General features: G+C 37.2%; 1 protein-coding gene across 1 annotated transcript in view; it reads left to right on the forward strand.

Moving 5' to 3' along the window:
* Nucleotides 1-22,308, forward strand: part of TENT2 (terminal nucleotidyltransferase 2) — a 49,700-nt gene that overhangs the window by 12,276 nt on the left and 15,116 nt on the right. Inside the window, exons 4-11 of the mRNA XM_060761611.2 lie at nucleotides 3,493-3,742; nucleotides 5,889-6,003; nucleotides 6,103-6,194; nucleotides 7,978-8,044; nucleotides 9,166-9,235; nucleotides 11,834-11,910; nucleotides 14,132-14,260; nucleotides 16,645-16,688. Of these exons, the coding sequence (XP_060617594.2) occupies nucleotides 3,493-3,742; nucleotides 5,889-6,003; nucleotides 6,103-6,194; nucleotides 7,978-8,044; nucleotides 9,166-9,235; nucleotides 11,834-11,910; nucleotides 14,132-14,260; nucleotides 16,645-16,688 (844 nt within the window). The remainder of the gene's footprint in view (nucleotides 1-3,492; nucleotides 3,743-5,888; nucleotides 6,004-6,102; nucleotides 6,195-7,977; nucleotides 8,045-9,165; nucleotides 9,236-11,833; nucleotides 11,911-14,131; nucleotides 14,261-16,644; nucleotides 16,689-22,308) is intronic.

The following is a 22,308-nucleotide window of genomic DNA, read 5'->3' on the forward strand; positions in this document are numbered from 1 at the left end:
CCAATTCCAATTTCTAACATGTTTGAACCTTAAAACATCTCAGTATTTTAACAAAGCAACCCCATCACATTCACTTTATCACAGCTCTCCCCACAAAATCTTCTAAATTTGAATGCATCTCAAATTGTCACTACTTTTTCTCTCAGACAGTTTCACAACTAATATCAAATTTTTTTTCCCCAAAAGGTTTTCCCAATTTCTTCTCTCCCCGTGAGGGCATTTAAGTGGCCATCTTAAATACTCTCAACACATGATTTTTCCCTTTTCAATCTCACCAGGCATTTGCAAACAATCAACCTCACACAACCTCACACACCAATCTTATTCATCCCAAAACTGATTCCATACATACACTCATTTATTCTTTACTGCAATTCTCTTCTCAAAAGGGGAATCTAATCATTCACTTCTCACACTTCTTTCTCACACATCTCAACAATTTTCTTTCATTATTTTTAATCCCTCTTTACTTCTATACTAACATTTCATCACTACTGCATGACTTCTTTTACATTCTCATTCTCTCTTTTCCCACATGGTAATCACACACTCTGGTTCTTCTCCTGTGATTAACCATTTCGCTCTTCTAACTTACTTTTTCCTTGCTTTCTCAACATTCTCTCAACATACCTTAACTTTCTTCTTGGATGGCTTTCTCTTACCCACATACTCGGTCTTTCCCCATCATGTATGGTTCCAGGTTTCTCCTGAATTATCCTCTTTTTCCTTTTATTTGAAACCTGTGAAGATCATTTCTCTCACAACACAAACAGCTACACACATTCTTTTTCCTTTTTCTTTTTCTAACCACACACATTCAAGTTTTCCAGAGAATGTATACAGACATTTTCCCTTTTTCCCAAAAGACAGACACATATTTCACATATTTTTCTTTTCTCTTTTTCCATTTTTTTTCCATTATTTTTCTTTTTGGGCTTTTTCCCGGAAGCCTATAACCATTAGTTTCTTTTCTTTATGAACATACTGACATTTTACAAAAAGACAAAGCAACAACAGAAACAGAACAGACATACGGTTGCAAAGCAGCTAGAAGGGACAATGCATATAGACTCAGCCAGATTCCACAATACACAACACATAGGATCAACAATTTCCCTTTACAAAGTGCACTTTTTCCCAACCTTAAGAGTGCGCCTTCTGCAGCGAACGCAACACTCAGGGGGTTTTCTTCTTGAGGTCTGCAGTACCTCCTTTGAAAAAATGTTCCCCCAAACCTGTTTCCTCAGGCATATCCACAAATGCCTGTACCTTAAAAAGCTAGCTTTTCCCTTTTTCTGGAACTGCAGCTGTTTACTCCCAACGCCCTCCCAGTCAAGGAGCCAGCGAAGGAACAGGCCAGTGGAGGCGATTTTTCTTATGGGTACCCTTTTCGTCTCCCCTGATCCACACCTTGTCCAGCTCCTGAGTGAGAGAAAGCATCAGCTTCCAAAAGCTTACCTTTCCTTCTTCCTTTTCTCCAAGCCCCACGTTGGGCGCCAAATGAAGCAGAAGGGTATCCTCAAAAGATTCCAGGAGGAAGAGGAAGAAGGAAGAGACAGAGACAGCTTTGCAAGTTCACAGAATTTTAATGCTTACCCAGGGTAAGGGCACCTCAGCTCCAATCTGGCTGTTGAGGTACAAAAGACTGATTCAAACCCCCCGGTATTTATAGGCAAAATTATCCAGTTCACGCATGCGTACAATCATTTGACCTTTTCACAATCTAATCAGTTTGTCCCTGAATTGTGGCCAAGAACATATGTTGGCAGGAACACTTATTGGCAAAATATTATGTTTTCCACAACTTTCCCCTTACATCATTTGACCTCGCTCCCCAGATGTTGATTCACATTGATTTACATTGAACCATTAAAATGAATCATAACTTCATATATTTCTTCACACATATTATATTATATGATTCCACACATCTTCATTTCTGTGTCTTTAACTCATTAAAAGCAAGCATTCCCTTATTAATCCTCCTTAATTATCTTCCCAATACATTCACAATATATTCATAGTATATTAGTCCTTTTCAATTGACCCATTGAAAGATTTTGCCTGCTATTTACTTCAACCAGACAGGAGGTGGCGCTGTTATACCATATCTTCAAATGTTCGCTTCTTCCTTAGGGTTAATAATTATCAATTGTTCCTGGCACCCACCCTGGTAGGCTTCCCCAAATAGCTCTTGCTCTGACCTCGGCTTATTCAAATATTGACACAAGATTAGGTCCCAGCCTCCTGTCTTTATGCCATCTGTCGATTTCCCTTTCACCCAGAGAATCATCTCCAAGATTCCTTCTTCACATTATTAAGAATCCCTTTTTTAAGGTAAGATTTCATTAATTTCATTAATTTCTATTTAGCTGCTGCCACACCATGTGTTTCCCCCTGCTTTCTCCCGTTTCAACACAAATGATAACCTCAGAAGATGATTTATCTCTGTCTCTGCCCCCAATTTCTAAACACTTTTAAAAAAGTTCCTTGACAAAGCATCATGGACAACAAGCAGAAGTCTGTTTGTGTTGTTTGATGAGCTCTGTGATGCTTTGAGAGAGAACTGTTTAGAAACCGGGTGGGGGAGATTGTATGTGATGAAGTCCTAGATCAGGCCTTTTCAGCCTGTGGCCATCTAGGTGTTTTGGAATTAAGGTCCCAGAATTCCTGACCATTGAACAAGCTGGCTAGGGCACTTAGGAGCTGGAGGCACAAACACCTGGAGGGCTGCATGTTGAAAAGGCCTGATCTAGATACACACATAGACTGTAGCTCTTCTGTTACCATTTAGGGGTTAGGTTGCCATAATGACCTCTCTCTGAACTACAGTCTAGTAATCTTCTTGCTATAGGAAGTTGGCTGAAATAAGATTTCTGTAAGTGTGACATAACTTTTTGCCAGTATTCCCAGAGCTGAGAGTAAATGAACTAACATAAATATTGCACAGGTCAAATTCTGTTCATTATACATGATGCAGTTCTAAAAGAAATGAAGCCATGGTTTTGAAGGTTATTACGAAAACATTTTGGAATACAGGTTGACTACAACTGCATTAATCTTTAAATATTGCCAAATGAAATAGAGGTTCTTTTTTGCCCAGATGAAATACTTTATTGTCTGTACAGTCTAAACCTACACAGACAGATTCTAGATTTTGAATGGCTTTTGTGGTAAGTTTTTCAGTCTCTTCCCTCTTCCTTTATCATTGGGTAGACAATGCACACAACTTCTCACTGCAGCATTTTTTTAAAGATATATTGCTATTCTTTTAAATAGGGGGTACAGGAAAAAAAGGTTGATTTACTCTGCATGAGAATGCATTGGCAGATTTCAGTTCTGGGTAGCTCAGCTCAGCATTTCGCTTAAAAAGATTACTACACAATCTGGCTAAAAAGGGTCACCGTGCTCAAATGGCATTTTTAGTGTTGTTTCAATCAGCATGTGTTTTCCCTTGCTTTGAATCACCAGCTTTTCTTTTACATTCTTTAGGAGGCTGAAAGAACAAAATGTTTCTTATGAAGCCAAGCGCCAGCGGTTTCATTCACCTCACCATGAATTAACTTCAGCTAACCAAGTAGTGCCTTTGCCAGAAGATCACAGGCGGTCATTCCCTGGATCTATTTCTTCGCCATTATTTCAAGCACACTTCATCTCTGACTTGACAGGATGTGTGCCACCCTTACAAGAAGCTTCCTTTCCCGAGCCCATAGAAACTGCACTCCCTGTGGCCAAAGATAAGGTAAGATGGATTAAAGACTGTGTTCATTTTTCTTGTAGCTCTGTTTTCTCTGTAAATCAGCAATTCCCAAACGGGGTGTTGGATTTAATAGTGTAGCTGAAGTCTGCCAAGAAAAACTGAACAAATATTATAGAGCAGCCACCACACTGACTCACAGAGTAGGGAGGATCTATGCTTTATTGGAATCTATTTTCATCCCTATCTGTCAGTATAAGAACAATTGCATCATTTTGAGTTGGGAAAAATTAAACAGCAGCAATATAGTGCTGCGTTAGAAAGATATAAGGGACATCTCTGACCCATCACTACTTATAGTGAGGTGAAGTCATTAATTATAGTGGGAATTTATTTTAATTTTAGGTTTCCTTTCTTCAAAAATGGCACCCATGGTGACTCAAAGGTAAAACAATAGAATTTTTAAAGAACAATTAAAAACTATATACACACACATATACAAAAATGAAAAACATAAGAAACAGAGCTTGGAACTCAGTTTCTGTCCTGTGAGTAATTACATGGTTTTTTTTTTTATGTCAGGAGCAACTTGAGAAACTGCAAGTTGCTTCTGATGTGAGAAAATTGGCCGTCTACAAGGACGTTGCCCAAGGGACACCAGGATGTTTTACCATCCTATGGGAGACTTCTCTCATGTCTCTGCATGGGAAGCTGGAGCTGACAGGCGGGAGCTCACCCCGCTCCCTGGATTCGAACTGCCAATCTTCCAGTCAGCAGTCCTGCTGGCACAAGGGTTTAACCCAATACATTACCAGGGGCTCCAAGCCTGTTTGTGTAGAAATGTCTTTGTCTGCTGATAATAATAATAAAAGTGCCAGACTAGCCTCCTGCGGAAGGGACTTCCAAAGGGAGAGAGAGGATGAGAGCAGCCACAGCAAGTTGTGAAGGTGGCAGGACTGAGAGAACACCTTAGCCTGTGGATCTGGACATCCAGGCTCAGAGGTTGTGTGGCTTCATTAAGTAGGAGAGAAATATTACGTTGTTCGAATACAGATCACAATGATCCTCCTTTTGCACCTCAGAGTATTGAGGTGATGTGTGTTGTGTTTTTAATTTGCTGTAACTGGTTTTATTTTATGATGATTTAATTGCTTTTTAACTTTTGTATGTTGTTAATTTTTAACTATTATAGGCTTATTTAAACTAATGTAGAGTCCCAAACGGGCAAAAGCAGGAGATGTATATTATTAGTAACAGGAATAACCAGCTGATGATAGTGTCACTATCAGTTTTTATAGCATTTAGATGTTTATTTAATTTTTAAAAACTAGAAAGAAGTGAAAATGGTAGCAAAAGAGTTATGTTTCTTAAAAATTATAAGCATGAAGATAAGTAACTAGGGCTTTTTGAGAGGAAAGCTGAGTCCTATTAGTACCGCTAATTATTTTAAAAACATATCTTTCCAAGCTCAGCACTGATGTAAGGGTTTATATCAGAAATAATTTGGGAAACATTCACTGAAGTCCTGTCTTTCAAGTAATATGTTTTACAGCAGCAACTCCCAAGTGTGGACTGTTCTATGGCAACAGTAGTGACGCTATGCATGCAACAATTTTTTCAGCAACATTTTTTTCTGATTGTGGCCAAAACCAGTTTTCACATGGAATCAAATCTTGCTTTTTGTAGTTTATTATTTTCAAGGCTAAAGCTCCTTGCTTTGATAACTGACCTTTAGAAAAGAAAAATTGAGGAATGTAGTAGGTTAACCTGTCTAGCCAGGTGCTGGTTTAATCCTTTTATTTCCAGTGAGTTCTTGAATCAATCCGATAGATGACCTTAGAGAAAGCAACTACCTGGAAAATCTGCATACGCACACAAGTGCATGCCTTGCATACCTTTAGAAAAGTTATTTATTTTGTAGTCCACCTTTCTCCCAATATGGGACCCAGGTTGGCTTAGAATGGCCTGGATTCTGTTGTCAATCTTGACTAGAGTTGAATAATTGAATCAGTGGGATTTATCTTGTTGCTCCTGACACGGAAAAAAAATTCTTTGGGTTGATTGATGATTCAGCATTAATTCAAAGTTCTAGTTGAGGCAGCCCATAGACTCATATTCTTTATAACAGTTTTTAACAGATTCTATGGATAACTGTATAGTAAATGTATCTGTATGTTTTATATATGTAAAGTTAAGTCAACAGGTACTGGAGTTATTTCAAGCATGCCAACAACAAGTCTATGATTTGAACAGAAAAGAGCTTTGCCGAACACAACTCCAAAGGGAAATTCAACAGATCTTCCCAAGTATGTTGAGGTTTTTTTAAATTATACATGGAATTAATAATTTCTTCTAAAGATATGGACTGATTACATATACTGTATTGTGTATTTCTTGTCCTGCAGATAGTAGACTATTTTTGGTTGGATCATCACTAAATGGTTTTGGTACTCGTAGCAGTGATGGTGACTTGTGCCTGGTGGTTAAAGAGGAACCAGTAAGTACAAGGCGAAAGCTTGGCCACACAGTCAATATGATATGTAACAGAGGAATTCTCAACTTCTGTGTTCCTTTTGGGAGAGAATGCACTTAAAAGAAGCACAACATTATAGGATGGGCAATCAGTGTTAGAAATCTTTAACAAATTTAGCAATAACATTTTTGTTATCCATACTTGTGCTTGGTTTACTGCTTTATTGAAAAAAGAATAAGTAAAGCAAAATCTAATTAAATTCTTAAATATTTTGCATATTCTTCACTGCATGATGATGTTGACCCAGTTTAGACTATGTGTGATCAAAGGTTATTATTTTCATACAATTACGTGATGGTCTTTTCTCCATGGTGGACCATGAAGCCCATAAGATGAAGCTCATGACTTACTTCCACAATCCACGTGTTTTCTTCTCAGTACCTAGGAAGCAATCTTCCACCTATAGCTCACACCTGCAACATTTAAAAAGTCTACAAGTTATAAAGACTGCCTACTGTGCTTCTATTTATTTGTTTAAAGAAGAGGGAAGACACAATTAAGGATAGATAAAATGTATCTTTAAAATGCTCACTTAACAGAAGGGGAAGATTACAATATCACTTGATGGATACTGTCATTCTAATCAAAAGTAGTGGCATCCTATGTTATGTATGGCATCAGTTTTAATCACTTAAAAAGCACACACAGATTTCATTCGCAGCACTTGAAAAAGCTCTAATGAATTACAGTACAGGCAGTTCTCAAATTACAAATAAGTTGAATTTGTTTGTAAGTAGGAACAGGTACGTTTTTAAAGTGTAACTCCAGCCAATCTATATATGTGTGTGTGTTCATGTCAGGAGTGACTTGAGAAACTGCAAGTCACTTCTAGTTTGAGTGAATTGGTCGTCTGCAAGGACATTGTCCAGGGGACGCCTGGATGTTTGATGTTTCTCCATCCTTATGGGAGGCCTCTCTCATATCACCACATGGGGAGCTGGAGCTGACAGAGTGTATGTGTATGTTTATAGTTCTCTGTGTGCGTGTGGATATATATGGCCAGAGTTACACTTTAAAAATGTACCTGTTCCAATGTATCAGTACAATTCAAAGGGGTTCTGTTATTGTTCTGTTTTCCCAAAATATGGCTATTAAAGCGAGCCAGCATGGTGTAATGGTTTGAGTATTGGATTATGCTGCTGGGAGACCAGGGTTCAAATTCCCATTTGGCCATAGAAATTCATTGGGATACCTTGGGCAAGTTACAATCTTAGTCTCAGAGGAAAAGATAAGACAAAACCCCCTGTGAACAAATCTTGCTAAGGAAGCCTCATGATAGTTTGCCTTAGGGTTAGGAACAACTTGAAAGCACGCAACAGCACAGTGGATGTTGAATATGAATATTGCAGAGTTATGTAACATGAAATACATGGGTTATGGTAAAGGTGAAAGTAATGAAGACTTGAACTGTTTTATTCTCTCCCACTTGGTGGTATAATTACTATCATATGAGTGGAGAGACATGATTATTGAGTATTCTATATTTCACAAAGATCCTCATTGCTCAGAAAGTGGTCTGTGTCCATGCTGTAGAAATGCAGTTCAGAGTCCATGAGCAGTAATAGCAAGGGGTGGAGCCAGTGATCTTATCTCCACTGTCTCATCACACAGCTGTAACTATGCTGAAGGAAAACAACTGATTCGGTTTGACTCCTGTTCATTTGTTCTTTATTTATGAGATTTCACATTCGTTTTCTTAGGCTTTTCCATTTACATCCTAAGTATTAATGGCTGCAATTTATTTCAGATTAATCAGAAGACTGAAGCAAGATACATACTTGGTTTACTCCAAAAACATTTCTGTAGGAAACTTTGTAAGTTCTAGAAACCCCTTTTATACAGTATTTATTAACAAAACACTACGCTTAATAATTAGGACTGCATGTATGCTTATTTATGTGGGTGAGCTGGACTGGATTTTGAGCTTAAAGTGCTGAGATGTTGAGTAGCATGCTTTTTATTTTCATTAAAGAGTTCTGTCTCTATATCTTTCCATGATTTATTAGTTAGTAATCTTTACTGGAAGCACTATCAATCTTTCCTCTCTCCCCTCTTTCTCAATTTCTCCATTGCATACACATGCACAAGACCTAACAGCTATATTAAAGATCAAGCATTGCCATTTGATGTTGTAATACTATTACTTTTGCTGCACAATTGCCATATTTCATCACGTAATAGTTGCTCCCACATATATGTATCATATAAGTATTTTGGTGTGCCAAAATGGGGATTAATGCTTTCCTCACTTAATAGTCATGCTGGCAGCCGAGGGGGGCTCTGTAGGCCTCACCCATTATCACCACATAAGAGTCACACCCCCTTTAAAGGGTGGAAAAAATGTGACTATTGTGTGGTCAAATGCCGTATTCTGTTGCAATAATTGGAAGACGATTTTTCCCCTCACTGTGAGAATACAGTGTTTTCCTGCATATGCCTGTTAATCTCCAGGTTATGTTTTAGTGCACTATATAGGCAGCCCCTAAGATACAAATAAGGTTTTGTAGGTCTGTTTTTAAATTGATAACATAGCAAAGGGTTAATGACCCCGTGGCTGTCAGTGCTCCTGGTCAAAAGATTTCACCTCACTTTCTGTTCCTGTGATAATAGGATTTTGAAAATTTTTGACTTGCTTTGGAAACAAGGATTGGCAAGAAAGCTTCAGTGGCCACACCTTTCACCCATGATAACTCTTTCAGGAGTGAATTTCCCTTCCTAAGGATAGATTTCTTTTACTTCCTGTTGTCTAGCCTCTGTTCTTAACTATGAGTCAATTGTAAGTTGGATGTTTGTAACTCAGGGACTACCTGCAAAACTATTTGCTTGCTTCACAAAGACAATTCTGTAACTATTCTGGAATTCTCTTGATGCTTCTGCTTACTGTTCATTATTTTATTTGTAGATATCAGTAGACTTTTCTTTTTTCCTTATTTAGCAAATTACATTGAGAGACCTCAGTTAATCCGAGCAAAAGTGCCAATAGTGAAGTTCAGGGACAAAGTCAGGTAAGTCCTTGTTATTATCACTAATTCTTGGGTTCTGGCAACAATTCAAGCATATGATATGAAAACATGCCGACAGATTTTCGGCTTACCATTGATCAGCCTGTTTGGCACTTCAGTAAAGTAAATAGGAAACAAATCCAATACAGAGCACTGTTCTCTCAATTTCACAGAAGTGTAAGATATGCACTATATCTGGTATTTTATTTTCCTTTTCTTGAATGATATTGCTTCAACTTGCCATGCTGATAATTTTGGACTACCACTGCCATTTCCAACAAATCTTGGCTTTATATGCTATTTTACTGGATTTAGTGGGATTGTTATTCAGATACTGTTTTGTTATATAAGGACACAAGCTGCCCCATACATTGGTTATGTCAGGGGAAAATAGCATACTGTGAGATGGAGGTGCGGACATAGCTGACAGGGTTACAATATCCCTACTTTCTTCCTTGTAACTTTTTTGAGGGAGGTTTGTGCCTACGAAACATTTGATTACATTTGAAACAAAGCATTACTTATGACCTATTTTCTTTAGAGGATGAGAAGTATGCTTCTTTTTTGCTTCTGCAGATTACATTGACACATCTTTCTCCTTTATGGCTATCAGTCTAAGCTTCTTTTTCCATGTCTTTCTATTAGAAAAGTTACCTTTGTGGATTATAACAGAATGAATTGGCTGGCAGAATCAATGAGTTTATTGTTTATGAAAATAACATTTCAAAGCTCTGCTCTCAATCCACAAACATCTAAAAATGTACCAAATGCCTCGTAGTCACTGTTTTATTGAGGAAATGTAGGGCACATTATTTTGCCTACAGAGAGGTCCAAAGCTGACATCTCATCTTAGAAAGATCAGGTAGATGGCGATTTCATTATGGTCTACCTGGGAGAGCTGATATCAGTCAACATAGATGCTACAGATGTGGGCTAAATCTATTTTGACTCACGCACATCATAAAATCTTGTGTTCCTGAGACAAATACTGCAAAAAATGTGAGAAAGCAGAGTGGTTTTCAAAAATGGAGAGAGAGAATGATGTATTTGCAGCAACATTGATCTTTTAACATAACAGGCTGATTTTTGGGTAAGGTTTGGCTAAGGTGAAGGTTTCTCCTGACATTAAGTCTAGTTGTGTCTGACCCTGAGGTGTGGCTGGCATGACTGCATAGAGTGCCATTACCTTCTCACAGAAGTGGTACCTATTGATCTCACATTTGCATGTTTTTGCATGTTTTTAGGTTGACAAAAGCTGAGGCTAACAGCGGGAACTCACCCCGCTCCCCGGATTTGAACCTCCAACCTTTCAGTTAGCAAGTTCAGCTCAGTGGTTTAACCTGCTGTGCCACCAGGGGAATTTGTTTTGTAGAATTAGTTTTGTTTAAAAATTGTACCAGAAAGGTGTTGCTATATTGTGTTTTTCTGTTCTGTTATGTCTTCCCCATTTTCCACTCTTCCCTGTCGCAGTGCCTGATACCTCAACATTCTTATTTGATTTAATCGTAGTGATTAAATGCATTTTCCTGTTGTTGCCCAGGTTTTTGGCTAAGTCTCAGCAGGAGGGTAAATTTATTTGATTATTTGCAGCATCTATGCTCCTTGGGATTTCCTGATTATCTGAGTAAAGTGGAAGCAGACTTTATATCTTTATTGTAACCCATAACCTGTCGGAGGCTTGGTTTTTCCTCTAAGATTAATCTCTTACACTTCCTTTAATTATATTAAGTTGTTCAATTCTGCTTTAGAATTCACTGGGATCTATTTTCCCAGGACCTTGATCAATGATGTGTCTCCTTAAATATGTGGGTTGCTATGGAGCAAACTGAAGGTCATATTGTGAACAAGGCTTAATTGTTGCCTTTGTTCAACAAAATATAGAACATATCAAACAGTGAATGCCCTGTAAGCAAAAGCCAAGTCATTTCTTTACCACTGGATACTCACTTCTCAGCATCACAATCAAAAAACCAAGACACTGACTAAAGAGTACCAGATTCTGCCTATATGTACCAATATTAGTTTTTAACAAAATTAGAGCTCGATCACTCACTATCTGGTATTGTCCACACAGTGAGATATGTTCCTGATATCATTTTCCCCCCTATGGGTTGCACCTGTAATATGCTGAATGCTAGAAATTGTAGTATTTGGAAAACGCCTGCCTGTTTTATCGCTTAACATATACTTGCTTGTGTTTTGTGATTAGCCTGGAATAAAATATTTCTATGGCCTTTTTTATAGCAAGTGCATGGGTTTTCTGGAATTACAACTCTAGAAAATTATAGGGGGCCATGCAGTCCTAGCTGAATGGGAGATGCTTTGTGTTGTTAAGAATACCAGTTTTTGTTCAGCATTATTTCAAGTTATTGATGACAGCATAATGTGCAAAGAAATTACAGGACTGAAAGCCAGCTTTTAAGATTAGTGACACTAAATAATGGAGAATGCCAGCTATATTTTTTGTTTGCATGTACACACAAATAAAACACACTTATCCTTGAAAATCAAGACTTTCACCAACTATTGTTTTAGTTACAGTTTTATTTGAATTATTTGTAAAAATGCTTGCGTAAGTCTGATTTTTTTTCCTCCTCCCAGCTGTGTGGAGTTTGACTTGAATGTAAACAATGTTGTTGGAATACGAAATACATTCCTTCTCAGAACCTATGCATACAGTAAGTAGTCCATACATTTTACTGTGTGTATTCAGTTATCTTAGATGCTCTTACTATGGTTGCAACCTAAAAACTGTTCAGTATGTCAAGTTTAAGTCCTTTCTATGTGTGTCATTTTATTTCTCTACTATATCTCAAGAAATGTGCATAGTTTGTGTTTATTGGTTTTGTATATTGTTTAATAGTTTACTAATATTACTAATAATATTACATAAGAAATAGAATTAAAACAACAAATAAGGGAAAATATATGAGAAGGAAGGGGGAAACTCTACAGGTCAGAGGTGGAAAGGTGGAAAGTGCAATTTCCTACTGTGGGTTAAAACCAGTGAGTTATGGCAGTGTGAATGATCTGAGGGAGGGGGCATACTCTGCTCCAAAGCAGGATATATTCCTATCATGGTGAAGTGAAGAAATCTGATAGGGAGAAAATCAACTCATTAGAAATGTGGTGCTGGAAAACCATTCTGTGGATACTATGGCCTGCTGAAAATACAAATAAATGGGTCTTAGAGCAAATGAAGCCTGAACTTTCTCTTAAAGTCAAGATGACTAAACTGAGACTGTCTTAATTTGTCTATATCATGAGAAGACATGACTCACCAGAAAAGACAATAATGTTCATAAGGTAGGAGGCTTTATGAAAGAGGAAGACTGGATTCCAGATGGACAAATTCAACCAAGGAAGCTACGGCTCTTAGTCTGCAAGAGCTGGGCGAGATCATTGACTTGTTGGAAGATAAGTTATCTGACAGGCTTGGTTAGATCTTAGTATAGGTAGTGCCCAAGTTACAAGCAAGATTAGTTCTGTAGATTTGTTCTTAAGTTGAATGTGCAAGTCAGTTGGAACAACAACATTTTAAAGTGTAACTTCAGCTATCTCTCTATCTATGGATATCACAGAGAAGGGTTTACAAGCTTGTTGTATTTGTTTTGTTCCTGTGTCCCTGATCAGAAGATTTCACCTTACTTTCTGTCCCTCTGATAATTGGATTTTGAAAAATTTGGCTTGTTTTGGAAACAAGAATTTGTGATAAAGCTTCATTTGAGAAACCTTTTCCCATGATAACTCTTTCAGGAGTTTATTTCCTTTCTGAGGGGTAGATTTCTCTCATTTCCTGCAGCCTCATCCTCATTCTTAACTATGAATTGTTTGTAAGTTGGATGTTTGTAACTTAGAGAGTGTGATCATGGAATAACACTTTCTGGTATCTGTTTTATTTATTTTCCATGTGATATTTTAGATATAATATAGCTCTGACAAAGATTAATTTCACAAGTTACATTATGATTTACATTATGATGGCAATAGCAAAATTAGATATTTACAACAAAATGAGGCCCTTCAGGATTCCCTTCTTCTGGAAACTTCATTATTTTACACAAACCTTGTTTTCTGGTTTTTTGCCTTACAGTATTTAGTTGTGTGTGCTTAGGGAGCATAGTCAGTCTTCACTGAGCTGGCTTGGGAGCTGGCTCTTTAGCGATTGTTCAAAAAAAAAAAATCAGTGCTGTTATGGTTGCATGACGATACACAATTGGAAGGTGGATTTTCTAGTATCAGCACTGGACATGGCACTTTTACAGAAAAATGAATGCTGGATAGAATGCCTCTGCTCAAGGGTTCTTACATCTCTGCATTTAAACAATATTGAAGGAAGACTTCAAGATCACAACACAGAAGGAGGAAAATGACAAATGTGAGACAGGAAGTGACAAATGTGAGAAAATTCTTGCATATAGTTTTTTAAAGTGTTAAAGAATTAAGCAAAGGCCTCATGGAATAGATGGCGCATAGGCCCATTTCTGAAGTAAAGGGAGTTTCAATCATAAGAGCTAAGCAATGGACAGAATTTTTTTGATGGAAGAGATATTTCAGTAGCGGTGATTCCTTGAGTTGTTAAAGGATGTTTTGGGGTTGGAAAGATTACACAGCCCAACCAAAAAAGAAATATTGGTGCCTTAGTTTTTAGGCCTGTTCTTGGAGTTATTTAGGGTTCAGAAAATTGAATTGGATAAATGGCATCAGTTCTAGTTTTTTAGATATGGTTATCGGTACTATTTTTTGGAATCAGCAGATCAAATATATCCAGAAACAGGTCTGACATTTGAGGCACCAAGATGTGTTGGTCAATGTTGTAGATATAGATCTGCAGTGTATATCTCTCTGTAGGAAGTTCTTATTTAAAAAGCATCTGACTGCTCTTTATCTTGTTTACAGTTGAGAGTCGAGTACGTCCTTTAGTCCTGGTTGTAAAGAAATGGGCAAGCTTTCGTGGCATAAATGATGCCAGTCGAGGCACTTTAAGCAGCTATAGTCTTGTGTTGATGGTTTTGCACTATTTACAAAGTAAGTATATTTTTCACTTTTGGAATGGCCTTTCCTTTCAATGTAACTTGTATGAATTCCTTCCTAATAGAACTGCTTAGGGTATCTCTGGATGCTTGCTTTTAAGGTCTTGATTTTGCGACTTCTCCTGAGTTCCTTATTCTTAGAACCCTAAAATATGTTTACTTTTCAATTAGACTTGATTTCACATTTGAGTTTTTTTATACTCCTTTTTTTGGGTGGGAGTGGTATTATGTTGTTTCGTTGGGAAAATACCGTGGCATAATTGTTGAGTTTCTTGCTATCTCTTAAATCCAGATAGCAGCAAGAACCAAATATACCATTCATCATAATGATCTTTTAACTAATTCTGTATTTTAAAATAGTACCAAATTGTAAGAAAGAAGGTATTGTCGCAGGCTTTCATGGCCAGAATCACTGGGTTGTTGTGTGTTTTCCGGGCTGTATGGTTGTGAGGTCTGGAACACAGAAAACACACAATAACCCACTGTAAGAAAGAAGCAGTTACTGCTTTTTTACACAGTCATCTAATACTTAGGCAACGGGTGAATTTCCAGCTTTATTCTCCTAAAAATGCCCTGACATCTTTTCATGATTTTTTAATTCTTCCCAGTGAATTCTTAATTCAGTAAAGGTTTGATCCTTGGTGCAATTCCTTGTTGCACCTATCATGTTCTCTCTGTTTTTTTAACCTCATTCTTGACTGATTTGAGCTGGTGTTCTTTAATTTTCTTTTTTAAACCATGCATATAGCTCTTGAATGCATAGAAGGAACGAGATGAAATTGTGATAAATATTACACATTTTAAAAAATCGTAGCTTTTAGGAGGTTCTTTTCTTTGTAAAAAAATTAACTGGGCAATTGGGAATCCTTCCATATTGTCATCTTCTATGTTTCTTTTCATCTTGTTATTTTATGAGTCTCATTGGAAATTAGGGTGTGCATTTTAGAGTGTGACTATTCATGAACATTTAGGTGCTTTGAACATAAGTGCATTATAACTGTATAGTTGCAATAAAACAAAATATCTCACTGGTGAGTATTCACTCTTGTGATTACAGTAGTCTCTCCAGAATTGGTAGGAAGCCTACTACATAAATGTGATATAGATCAGATAAAAATGTTTTGAATTCTTGGATTCAGAAATATGCTTCACAATATGTTTCAGAAATAAATACAGGGGAATATTAAATTAATGATTGATAATGTGGAAACTCATTAATTCATATCTTCTCTCACAGAATGGAAAGTAGTCCACTTTTGGTAATAGCTAAAAAGTCCTTTATAATTCAGTTTTATCAGTCTTTTAACATTCAGCTTTATAATTTGACTATTTCTATAAGTTATCACCAAAGTTGATGATGACAGATGTATGTCATCATTGTATATGTCATTTGTATTGTTTATGTCACCATCAAATTTGGTGAATATTTACAGAAATATACACCCACTGTCATCTGTCAATAAAAAAAGAAGCAATTAGAATTAGATGGATGTTCATGCCCGGACTATTTAAGCTTTGCTATGTGTAAAGCACCTCTGGGCAACTGCAGAAGTTTGGTGGTCCATTTTTCAGCCCTGCACCTGATATGACTTGGAAGTGATGTCAGGTTACTTCTAGTTTCACCTTTTTGTCAATTTTAGGGGTTCTTTAAGGGGGGGGGAGGTTAAATGTTTGAGAGATTTTGAGAGCAAAGCTGCTGTTTTGTGGTCAGTTTGAGACATTTTTCAGGCTGGGAGGAAAATAATAACACAGTATTATTTGTCTCCCTTGATATAAAACTATCATCCTTGATGTAAAGCAAAATTCAACTGAAATATAAAGTTTTCTCAACATAGGCAATATTTAAGAAATATCCACAATGTTTTCTTTACTTTAGATTCCAGCAAGTGTATTATAAAGAAATGTAGTTAGGAAAATAGTATTTTTTTAATTTTTTTAGCTATTTCAACAGTGACTGTGGTTTGGATTCAACATGTGCTGTCTGTATCCAATAAAAAGAGAGCAAGAAAAGGAGAATATTGAGAGAATGACATTGTATTGTGATTAAAATCTGCAAGATCCAAGTTTCACGGAAGTCTACAGCTATTTAAAAGGCCCTTGCAATGAAAATAATATCCATACAGAAAATCCTGTTTACTTCTATGTAATAAGAATATTACTGACTTTGGCTTAAATGAGTAACTTTCATATTCGAAAATGTTTAATTAAGTTTCACACAAAAATTATGAAGCTAATTTTGGTTAATTTAAAAGGCCTAGAATATTGACATTTTGAATAAGCATTTTATCCTAGGCCCTCAGTTCACACCACTGGTGTAGCTGGTATGTTGTTTTCTGTGAAGTACATGAATCACAGCAACTTTAAACTTTTTTTTTATAGCCCTACCTGAACCTATTCTTCCATCCCTCCAAAAAAATTACCCAGTAAGTGCTTCTTATAAATTACTACATAATATGTTTCTTTAAAAACTGATTACCTACCATATGAATGTTGCTATTTAACTCTTAAATTTGGGTGATGGCGCAATATGCCTGTGATTATGGTTGTTATAAGCTTATAGTGAACTGCTATTGTGTGCCTGTGTATATAGAAAAGTCAACTGCCAGTGGACTCTTTCCTAGATTTCCTACAGCTATATTTTTACAAACTAGTTCTCATCACATAAGGAATAAGATTTGTTCTAGAATGTTTTTTTTTTAATGGAAGTCCTTATGAAGAGATTTCTTCTTCTTCATCACTGGCTTCTCACAAGGTTTCAGAGCTAATGAAGACCAGCTTGTCACTTTTTATATTATCATATATACTTGTGTAAAAGTAAAACATTGTTTTGAAAATAATCTACCCAAAAAACCTGGGTTGGAGGTCGACTTACACATCGGTTAATGTAAGTACTGTCTTCTGTGGTGATACTGTTGACTTTTTTGAATGCTTGGATGCAGTTGGTTTCATTAGGGCTGTGTGGGAGGGGTGACACTGAAATGACTGCCATTGCTACAACCACCAGAATCCCTGTTCAGGACACCCAGTTTTACCCTTCATGGAACTCCCCTTATTCCAGAATCCCACTTCTCCTTTGCCTAGGACTTTAGAAAAAGAAGCCATTTTCTCTTCTTAGTAGAATGATAAAAGGCCTTTTTAAATGCTTGGGCAAAAATGTTAGGGGTAGATAGTTAATACCTTTAGACCGCTTTCCCTTCTCAACAGACTTAAGTCTTGACTTATCCACAGGTTAAATCTTTGTGTGATATGTGATGTTATTTTATGTGATGTGTTTAATAATGTTTAATGTTTTATCAGGGGAGGGTCAATTTTGATGCTTTACACTCTTTTTTATTGATGGCATAGAATTGTTGCGAACACTGTGAACCGCCCTGAGTCTCTTCAGTGTTGAGAATTATTTATTTATTTCAAATATTTATATCCCGTCCTTCTCAATCCCCGTCCTTCTCAACCTTCTCAGGGCAGCTCACAACGAGCAGTTATTAGATGTCAACACCAAAACAAACAAAAGCAATATAATCACGTGTTAAATATTAGTTTTAAATTATAAAATATCCATTAAAACATTATAAAACAACAATACAACCAAGTCCAAATCCAACTCAGTGTCCAGAGTCGCAGTCAGAGGTCTGTCCATTGTCAATTCCCATAAATCATTGTGATTATTACTGCTAGGCCTGTTACCTGAATGCCTGGTCCTTCAGCCATGATTTGAGCTTTTTTCTAAAGGAGAGGAGAGAGGGAGCTGACCTGATTTCACTGGGGAGTGTGTTCCACAGACGGGGAGGGGCGGGACACCACTCAGAAGACGCTGTCTCTTGTCCCCACCAATCATGCTTGCGAGGATGGCGAGATAAAGAGCAGGGCCTCCTCTGATGATCTTAAGCTCTGAGATGGATCATAGAGGGAGATGTGTTCAACAAGTAAGCTGGGCCAGAACTGTATAGGGCTGTATAGGCCAAAGCCAGCACTTCGAATTGTGCTCGGAAGTGGACCAGCAGCCAATGGAGCTGACATAACGGGGTGGTATGCTTCCTGAACGATGCTCCGATGAATAATCTGGCTGCCGCCCATTGGACTACTTGAAGTTTACTTGAAGTTTCCGGACAGTCTTCAAAGGCAACCACGTAGCGTGTGTTGCAGTAATCTATTCAGGGTGAAGGGTGGTATACAAATACTATAAATTAATTAAATAAATAAATATCCATAATAGTGTCCCTCAAATCTGACCTTGATTTATATGTGAAGTTTACTTGTACACTAATATGGATATCTAAATCCATGGATACACAAGTCACAATATATACAATGGTTTAGTAAAGATTGCTTGTGTCTTAGACAAACGAACACTTCAAAATATTACGGAAGTTATATTTTGAGCAGAGAGTGATTACAGATGATTAAAATTGGGATTGAAAAAGTTTGTGTTGGCAACTAATGTAATATGGGTGTCCCTTTGGCACAAGGTATATCAATAGGATGTGTTTGAGTATTTCTATTGGATCTTACTGTTTAGCACACTGCTTCTTAAACTGTGTGTCTGGACCCTAAATGGGGCCCCTTTAGCTCAATGTTGGGATCACGAAAAATTTGGCAACATTAAAATTTTTCTGAACATCATCAAGTGGCTGTTTTAGGCATTTACTCGAATCTCGTTCAGTGTTTACAGTGGACTCTGCAGAAGATGCTTCAGTTGTACTTCATAAAAAGGAAAATCAACCTGTTTAGCAAGCCTTGCAAATGCTGATTTATTTTCAGTAAATGTTTGTTGTTTATTGTTGTTTATATGTATATAATTATATACCTGAGGTCACGTACACATTTCTTGGGCTGGAAGGGGTTGAGGATGCTGAATGGGAAAAAGGAGGATAATCGGTTTTAATGGATTAATGGGATTAAGAGGAAATACCTGATTGAGTTGTGGCTGTTGATTTTTAAAATAAAGGGGCTCAACATCACCTTTTCATCTTTCAGCTGCCATGAAAAAGTTATCTGATGCTTTTCACAGCTCTCCTGATCATATAGGTATAGAATAATATATTTGTTTATTGCTCACCATATTGGTTGCCTGCTAGTTACTTAGTTGTGCAGAATCAGCTCTCCAGTTAAGCACCAACATTCTTTGCATCTATTTCTCAACCTTAAATTGAAAAGCTACTTTTTAAAAAGCTAATTGTGCATCTAATCTAATATCAGTAATTGCATATTCTGTCAAACTATAAGGAACAATGGAAAGGCCTTCTGACACATGGCACACCTATGAACACAGAGGTCAGGCTGGATATTGATCAACCTGTGTCTTAGTTTAGTGTTAATACAGCATTGTGAAGATTTTCTGGGGTTTAGTAAAATTATTACTTTATTGTAGTTTCCTTTTCCATGAGTGTTCATTCTAGTGTAATAACTTGAACTTTGTATCAGTTTTGAGTACAGCAGTCTCACTTAGCCAATCTTCACTCATCCAACATTCTGTATTATCCAACACAGTCTGCTTCCTGCCTGGATCCACAGCTGTTTCAATACATTGCAATGTTTTGCTGCTAAATTCGTAAATACAGTAATTACTACATAATGTTACCGTGTATTGAATTGCTTTTTCTGTCGATTTGTTGTAAAACATATTGTTTTGGTGCTTAATTTGTAAAATCATTTCATAATTTGTCATGTAATAGGCTTTTCCTTAATCCCTGCTTATTATCCAACGTTTTTGCTTGTCCAGTGTTCTGCCGGCCCGTTTATGTTGGATAAGTGAGACTCTACTGTACATTCTTTTCATAAAGCTGATATGGGAATTCTGTAGTCCTCTGGTTGTTACTGTACTGCAGCTCCCAACATCTCACCTTCGGCTATTCAACAATATCTGAGGGACACATGAGTACCGTCCCTGTTACTGTACTATTTATTAATATGACTAGATTATTTTGCTTTCAGTTCAATACAGAACTTCGCATATTTATAAACAACAGCTACCATATGTCCTTATGTAAAAAAAGACAAAAAAATAAACCTAAAAACTTGGGCCGATTTCTACATGGGTCAGTGCTGGAATAGGGACCCAACAGGAAAGGAATAACAAGAGATAGATGTGAAAAGTGTTCCTACCCCATTTTCCCTCCCTTTCCCAAACTAGAAAGAGGCAATCAGTCCCCCTTCTTTACTTTTACTTTTGGTTTAAGCAGCATTCAGCAGCAATGTGGGGGACCCTGAGGAATGTGTGGTACTTGACATTTGGATTGCATAAGATGGTGTGTAATGTCAGCAGCCATTTTTAATAGGACTTACTGTAAAAGCCTGCCTGCCTGTATTAAAAATGCCACTGTGGTGTCTACAGAGAGGCTTATGCAATAGGACCTTACTAAAAATGGCTGCTGCCATTCAGCATAACCTCAAGCTCCCTACATGGAGGACATCTTCCCTCATGTTGTTGCTAAATTCTGCTCAGGCAAAAAAAAAAAAAAAATAGGGAGAAAGGCCTGCCTCCCCCCCCCCCCCCTCCAGTTTGGCCAAGGGAGAGGTAATGGGTTGGAAGCTTCTAATATCTACCTAAGGTGCCTTCCATAAAATCCTGCATTTTTCAGAAAGAAGCAAAAACATTTTAAAACCAAGGGATTATAGTTTCCTGTATTCCCCATCTAGCCCTAATGTTCCCCTTGCAACAGTTTATGTTACTGGTTTAGAATCCAGACACCAAGAATCCTCCACTTTATATTGTGTGGTAGATCTGTTTTAAGGTGTGACATTTTGTAGAACCTGGGAAGGACATGTGAAAACAATTGAGCAACACAAGATGGATGAACCTCAAACGCAAACATCGGGACAGTCCCAGAAGGAGATGCATACCTAATTAGTATTAGTATCTGGTTTGCTTTTATAACTCAGAATCAAGTAACAACAAAACAGTTCATTAATAAATGGGGTGTATGTGTTTGCTTCATACTGCCATTTTCATTCTCAAGGATAATGATAAAAAGTTATTTTGTATTAGATCCAACATTATTTTCTCCCCAAAGAGAGCAAGATGAATACAAAATAAAATACACTCCAATGACCCCCACCGAAATCCGGGACACCAAAACAGATAGCGGTTTACCAGGATTTTACAAACCTACTGTGCATATTACATTAACACATCATAATTTGGAAGAATATTAAAACATACAGGTTTTTTGATGCACAATTATTACCATAGAACTGTAGCTCTTAACATTTTCTTTGCCAGCCCCAACACCTTAACTATGGTATCTTGTGTTGCTATAGACCACAAAGACTTAATTCTAGATTTTAACCCCTAAAGTGCATTAAATATTTAAAGTTGCTCATCAAGATTCCCCAGATTTAGAGACAAGGGAGAAATAAGTAAATATACACACCTGTATTATATTTTATTAGATTATTTCTATCATCATGAAGATTCCTTCTCGACTCTTCATCTATTTCAGTATGTAATTGATAATTCCATTTCTTTCATTGTGCCAATCTAAGCTTTTTATGATGAGACATATTGCATTCTAGAACGCATCAAGCATTTTGTTATTTGCTCTCATAACCTTTTCAGTCAAAGATCATTATCGCTATGCACATTCCAACATACTAATCAGAGATAACTGGCCCAAAAGTTGCTAAGCCAAGATCACCCACCTATTGTGTGAAATTAGTCAGCCTCCTTATAATGTAACTGCCACAACTCAATTGAAAATGGCTACAAAGGGATTTACTCTGAAGTGCAAAGGGGATTGCACTGATTACTGTGGCATGACCTTCCACCAGTGTTCCAAGGCAAGAGCCACCTCCTCTCAATTGCGGTCCTGTTTTGACCTCCCCTTCTACCTGATCCTTTCCACCCTTATGTATTGGCATGGTCTGTGAGTTGTCACACAAATAGCTCTGGACACCCAGTGCAATGCAGCATCCAGAGAACATTATCAGAGTACACCCATGTCTTGGATTGATGTCTGAAGTGGCAGAATGAGATAAAGTAGCATTTTTGGGGAGAGGAAGGAAAAGAAGAAAATGACGAATTAACTGTGTACAGATGGGAGAGAG

The sequence above is a fragment of the Anolis sagrei genome, chromosome 2 (assembly GCF_037176765.1).
Source record: "Anolis sagrei isolate rAnoSag1 chromosome 2, rAnoSag1.mat, whole genome shotgun sequence".
Taxonomy (NCBI): Eukaryota; Metazoa; Chordata; class Lepidosauria; order Squamata; family Dactyloidae; genus Anolis; species Anolis sagrei.